We start from the raw sequence: 6489 nt of genomic DNA, 5'->3' as shown, positions 1-6489 counted from the left end.
AAGCGGTAGCAGCTTTCATTCCGACTATATGGTGGCACTAGATCTGGTTTGGAGTAAAAGGTTGTGGGGGTTAAAACGTGGGGCCAAAAGGTGGTGTCCTTACTCGCTTTATAGTCAAAGCAATTGTGACACCTACCTGCAGACCATGGAAATAAAAATCCCACACCATCAAATGATACACTCTCTCCACAACCGCAGGAAACACTGCGTTTTCACAGGCTGCCTCTGCCCAAAAGCAGCTCTACTCTGCAAGTGCTTATTAAAATCCCTACTGCATAATTACCGGTGAGAGAAAAAAAATCTATCGAGCATCCAGCGGCGTGCAGGCAAAGCTTTGAGTGTGCGCAAGAAAAGTGACCGCCACAGTAACCTAAGCGACATTTGAAGATGTAAAGTTGCACGATGAATGCACAGAGCAAACGAACTGATTTGTTTGCTTTTGGCTGACCCTGTGTAATTATAATTATCCTAAACTGAACGATAAGGTTTGAGTGCGCGCGCGCGCGCGCGCACACACACACACACACACGTCAGAAGAAACATTAAAAATAGGATTCCTGCTCAAAGCTATGGCAACATTTCTCTGCTTATTGGATTCACAGGCTGCCACTGTGTGTGTATGTGTGTGTGTGTGTGTGTGTGTGCGTGCGTGCGTGCGTGCGTGCGCGTGGATCGGCTGATTTGAGGCCTGTCCCTTATGAACTTATTTTCAATGTCTTTAAGTCTTGCACATTTGTTTGCAGAACGCTTTTCTAATCACACCCCATTGCTTTTTAATGCGATACTTAATGATTCAACGAGAGACCAAAATATACATATTATCTAAAAACAAACCAACAAAAAAAAAAAACAAACAAAACAAAACAAAACAAACAAAAAAAAAAAACAGGAGAGCAATTATAAATTGATTTTTCCAGAAAATGCACTGCGCTGAAAACGAATTACAGACCATAATTCACTTTCGCTTGCTTGGACGGCACTAAAATATCCATCTGAATAAATCATTTAGTCTCGTATGCAGTCCTAAAATCGTATTCATCCTAAAACAAGTGGAAAAATCTGCCAATCGTGTCAGATAATGTCACTTGTTCCTCATGCAAACTCGCTTTTAAAAACGTGGTAATATTCTGGAAACGGACAGTCACCTCAGGGTTTCACTGTTATGACACATGAAAGTGACACAAAGAAAACCAGTTGATTTGCATTGCAAACAAGTGAACTCATTTTACTTCCAGTGGTTTACCTCCCGCGTTTAAGAAAAATACAATCTCGAGATTTAACACCAGATTAAATACATTTTCAAAATCATTTTGTTCACCGCGTAGTGTTTTTTTTTTCTTTTTTTTTTTTTTATTACGTACCTTTCTTTGCTTCTAAATTTGCGGCTCTGAAATGCTGTTGTTGCTGCTGCTGCTCGACAACAACAATCTGGTTGGGGTTACTTTTAACGAGGGGAGAGTCTGGCCTGTGTTTGGGGTTTGTGCTCGCCTCCAGAGCCTGGTGAGAGGAGCTCAGACCCTCGTTTGCAGCAGCAGCAGCGGCGGCGGCGGCGGCGGCAGCAGCCAGACTCACTCCAGATGAATTAGTATACCGCAGGATCCCTTGGCCCTGCAGGGGGCTGAAGTTGCCATAGTTTGTGTAATTGCTATAAAAGGGAGAAGTGTAATAAATAGGTCTTCCAAGGATGGAGGGGGCCGGGTAGAGGGAGGGGGAACTGGCAGCCGGGGAGGTGGTGGAAGACGTAGGGGGGGTGAGGAGGCCACCGCTGGAGGAGGGGCAATTTGGTTGCTGCCCCAGTTGCTGATGTTGCTGCTTTTGGTCCGAGGTAGCAATTTCCGCCAGCGACCACAATTTGGGCTTGACTGTAGGGTTCTGAGGCGCCCCCGATGAAGGTCTGCTATCAAGGCATGAGGACGATTTATTGGTATTAATATTGTTGCTATTGACGAGGCTCCGGGCCAAATCCTCGCGTTGGCTGTGGAGATGGTGGAGGTGATGGAGGTGGTGGTGGTGATGGTGATGACTGAGGAGAGGAGCTTCTACTCCCGTCAGGGGCGACGATGTAACGGATTTGGGTGAGAGTGGAGCCCGCGGGTCGTGGTTCTGGTCCTCGCCGTCCTCGTCGCACTTGTCGCCGGTCTGGTCTGGGCCCAGCTCCCCCACGCGACAGCTGACCTTCTCCCCGTCAGACTCCGCCGAGCAGGAGTGGTCCGTCAGAGTGTCGACGTGCAAACTGATACCTAGAAGAGGAGAAAAAGAAAAATATGAAGACATATAGTCACAGGAAAAACTAAAAACAACAAAAAAAAACTATATAAGAAAGACATAAAGAAAGAAAGAAAGACCACTAAAGTATAGGGCCTGTGCCATAAAATTAATCAACAATCAGCATTTTAAAATAAAAGCAAAGTCATGAACTCAGAATTTCTTATAAATATATTTTTTTTAAAAATTAATCTCGCACTCAAATATGTCCATGTGTATTTAAAGCAATCACTAAAATTTTACAACCAACCAGACTTGAATAAGTAAGATATTAATTATGTATAGCAGTTTAAATAATATGCCATTAAAAGCATTTGCTAAAGAAATTATTGTTTTCTTTCTTAGATAATTAGGCTATACGAAATGCAGAATAATATTAAAATTTATTAAGGATCACTCGTGGATTGCTGTGTTGTGTCCTCTTTGACCCACAGTTATTCATGTTAAATTAAATAAAACGTTCACCATAACAAGGTAATTTTGTCTTAGATACTCGTTTTCATTTGAGAAAAATAGGCCTATATATCAAAATGATATATTAAAAATTGTATCAATAAACACAGTTACTTCAATAAACTGTAGTAAAACAACAGGCTACACGAAAACCAGATCTGTGAGAATAATAATGAAATATATATTCAAACCAGATAATTTCTATATCCAGGACTTTTTTCTTCTTACTCTTTTTCTTCTTTTTTTTACCCAGAGTATTATTGCACTAAATAACTTGATCAGTAAATAAAAGAGGCATCCACCCCCTCCCCTCCCTCTAACCCCCAGCCTACCCCGAATTGTTAAATGGATCATTGGCTCGGTCGCCAGATTATACCCCACCTTCATCCTCCGCTGAAGCCTCGCTGTTATCCAGCGTTTTTTCAGAGCGCTCCACATCTTTCCTCTCCGCGTCCCCGTCCTCGTCGTCCTCGTCTTCGCTCTTATTCCTGGGCGCCCAGGTCATCTTGTTTTCCTTCTTGAGCCTCCGCCTCGCGTTGGCGAACCATGTGGAGACCTGCGTCAGGGTCATCTTTGTGATAATTGCCAGCATGATCTTCTCCCCTTTGGTCGGGTACGGGTTCTTCCTGTGCTCCTGCAGCCAGGCCTTCAGGGTGGCCGTTGCGTCCCTGGTGGCGTTTTTGCGGTAAGCCGGGTCGTTGAGTTGGTAGGGGTACCCTGGGCTCCCGTATGGGTGGTAACTTAATGCCCCGGCCATGCCCGACGTGTGCGCGTCATATGGAGAGCTCTGGAGAAAAGTTGAAAAAAAAGAAAAAAGTCAGGAACATGCATGTGTTTTCAATTTTTATTTTTAAATGTGACATTAATGAGGCTTGTGAGTAATTAAGCAAACACAATAAAAGGGGCATTTAAAGCGCACAAGTATGTAATAAAATCACATTAAAACGAGAGAAACAATTTTATTCTACTAGCTACATTTAAGTATTTGTTTTTGAAATCCTGTCAGAACAGGTGAAAAGGGAGAGAAATTCACTGGCATCTTATCCTGAATTTCTATAAGTAATCTGATCTTGAATAAAGACGTCAAGTGCATTGTTATAAATAAACGATCAATATTTTAGCTTATACTTTGATCATTTGTCAACCTGTTCATTAAGCTTTTAAAAACACTGCAAACGCACGGGTCGTAAACACATCGTGCGTAAAAAGCAGGCCGCAGAAAAGCACGAACTAATGGTTAACTAATGGTGAAGATCATTATCGGATTAACTAATAACAGGGCTCCTGTTAATAAAGCCGTAAAGATAATAAAAAGGAAATTTCAATTTTCTGTAATCACCTATTAGCTTCCTCATTTTCTTCCAGTGGCTTGCTTTTTGTTTTGTTGTGGCAGCACCAATGTGTTAACATATCTCCTCTTTGCAGCATTACAAATCCCATTAGCAAATCACTTGATATGCACCTTTCCTAAAACGCTTGAAGTGCCCTGTGACATTAGCATTGCGAGTCATGCTTTTCATGTTAAAATTTCGTTTATTCAACTCTGCATAAAAAGTCAGCGACTTCATCCCCTGGTGATTTTAATGACTGCTGGAGAAGAAAGAGTAATAGCTTGTGTTCTATTAATTTTCTATGGCGCACAAATGAACTGCTTCGAGGCTAAAGGCTCAAATAAAAATCTTAGTTGGTGTTCTGTTTTACATAATTAGCTGCGCAGTGAGTGTTAAGCGTTGGTCAAGCCGTTACAATTCCTAGCTCATGCTTAAAAAAAATCCCATTTAAGCCAAAGAGGTCAATGATTTTACAGTAAGAAACCGACGAGCAGGCCAGTAGATATGGTAGCAACGTGCACTCATATAAGAAAGTTCCGCCAGCACTTACTGAAGAGAGATTCATAACAAAAACATAGTCAACCTGGGCCGATTTAATCGCGCTGTGTCCCAGTGAAAGACAGCTAAACATTTACAGACTTTCGCCGACACATTCACCTGCCGTGGAGTCTTATCGCACAGAATTATGCAGGAATACATGAAATATTTTACCATGTAGGATGGGAATCCCGTAGTTGGATCCGTGGAGTATGACAGTGGACTGGAGAAGCCTGCACCGGCCGAGGCGGAGAAAGCAGCCGATCCAGGGTAAGGACTGAAGGCTGAGCCAGAGGACGACCTCGCCAAGTCTTCATTCCGCGGGGCAGCCAGAGCCGAGGCCCCGTAAGCCGGACACGAATAAAGAGCCAGAGAGCCCGGGGGCTGGTAGAGGTAACCCTGAGGATAGGACATTGGTGAGCGCCGGGTATAGGTCGCCGATTCCAAAAAAGGGAGGAAAAAACGCGCACGGCGGCGAGAAACAACAGCCAAAAAATAATAAACAATCAACTCAATAATCGGCCGTGCAAACAGTCATCAGACAATGAAAATAAAAAAGTCCTCCCTCCACAGCCCCCTTACTGGGAAAAAAAACCCCGAAAGATCTGTTAAAGTGCCCACATAGAGGCAATGTGGCATGCGTCTTGATCCCCTAGCGTCCGATGTTTTTAGTACGCAGCACTATGAAGTGAGGAGTTAGGAGGGAAGGAGCCAGTGGAGTTTCAGACACACAGAGCATTGGGGGAAACTGGAGCTGTCACTCCGGCTCATCTGAATATCCCATCCCCGCCCCCTTTCTGCCTCAGAGAAATGGAGCCTCGGAACAAAACCAAGACTCCACACTGCAAAAAGTAGGAACTATAACCATTTTAACAAGAGTGGTTTAGTTTAGTGCGGGATTTTAAAACCGTTTTGACTTAATACAGTCAGACAAAACAACAAGGTGAGATGTAACTGTTGACAGTGCAATTTAATTTCTCCACAGTTGATGTATTTGTCATATGTCTTAGGGAAATTGACAAAACAGGTGAGGTAATGTGTACTAGAGTTCAAAGCAATTTTGAACATCTCAATTCCATTATATCTTTTCAAATCTCCAAAAGCGCATTAATTGATTTTTTTTTTTTTATGATGGATATTTTTTGCAGCGCCAGTACATAAGTAGTCTAACAGGGACAGAAAGAGAAGCATACAAGGTTACTTTTAGCCTGTATAAATACATCATTTTTGTGCCGTCGGGTTATTTATTTTAATTGTTTTAAGGGTCAGGTTGATTTTGACACAGGTGATCAAAACTTGCACACGCGCACACACACACACACACACACACACACACACACACACACACACACACCCCCATAACAACTGAGCAAAAAGAGAGAGAGGGAGAGAGAGACAGGGGGAGAGGGGGGGGGATATAAAATGGCCAGTGCTCTCCACTTGCAGCTGGTTATGTCGTCAGTCCAACTATCAAACGCGGACACATCCATGAACGTATGCGAGCGCCGATAAGTGTGCGCGCTCGTCAGGCAGTGCGCGCTGCGGGAGGCGTACCCGGCTCCTTAATTTCCACCACTTAGCGCATCTCAAATACACTCATCCCTTATTATTACAATTACATTCATCAGGAATAATAAAGCTGTTGGTGGTGCTGACTGCCGCTTTATGAGGGGCAATCTCTCCTCTGCACAGACACCAGCACTGCTAAAGTGTGCGCGCGCAAGTGTATGAGGCGAGTTTGACACTTTTTCTCCCACTTTGCCAGTGTGTTTGGGCCGCTCACCTGTCTACGCTGCTGTGTATCATTGTGTGCGCTTTTTTGGACTCGTCTGCATGGAAAAACAGGACACAGCCTTGTCCTTTATTACTGTGATTACAGGCATTATGACCTCTGTTGGAGACA

The 6489-nt window shown here is 43.5% G+C and overlaps 1 protein-coding gene across 1 annotated transcript; it reads right to left on the bottom strand.

Moving 5' to 3' along the window:
- Positions 1–1198: 1198 nt before the first annotated feature.
- Positions 1199–5270, bottom strand: irx2a (iroquois homeobox 2a). Its single transcript, XM_042489153.1, has 3 exons — positions 4761–5270; positions 3100–3505; positions 1199–2240 (listed from the first exon to the last, which is right to left on the bottom strand). The coding sequence occupies exons 1-3, from the start codon at positions 4998–5000 to the stop codon at positions 1354–1356; spliced, it is 1533 nt and encodes a 510-aa protein (XP_042345087.1). The 5' UTR covers positions 5001–5270; the 3' UTR covers positions 1199–1353.
- Between the last annotated feature and the right edge of the window lie 1219 nt (positions 5271–6489).

This window comes from Plectropomus leopardus, chromosome 7 (assembly GCF_008729295.1).
Source record: "Plectropomus leopardus isolate mb chromosome 7, YSFRI_Pleo_2.0, whole genome shotgun sequence".
Classification (NCBI taxonomy): domain Eukaryota; kingdom Metazoa; phylum Chordata; class Actinopteri; order Perciformes; family Serranidae; genus Plectropomus; species Plectropomus leopardus.
Note: the sequence above shows the minus strand (reverse complement) of the source record. Positions and strands in the feature narration are given on the sequence as shown.

Bases quoted from the DNA above. Each gene is read 5' to 3' on its own strand.
- irx2a (XM_042489153.1), bottom strand. From the start codon at position 5,000: ATGTCCTATCCTCAGGGTTACCTCTACCAGCCCCCGGGCTCTCTGGCT. The intron at 3,506-4,760 runs GTAAAATATTTC...ACTTTTCTCCAG, and splicing joins CGGGATTCCCATCCTACATG to AGCTCTCCATATGACGCGCA. The intron at 2,241-3,099 runs GTGGGGTATAAT...CTCCTCTTCTAG, and splicing joins GGCTTCAGCGGAGGATGAAG to GTATCAGTTTGCACGTCGAC.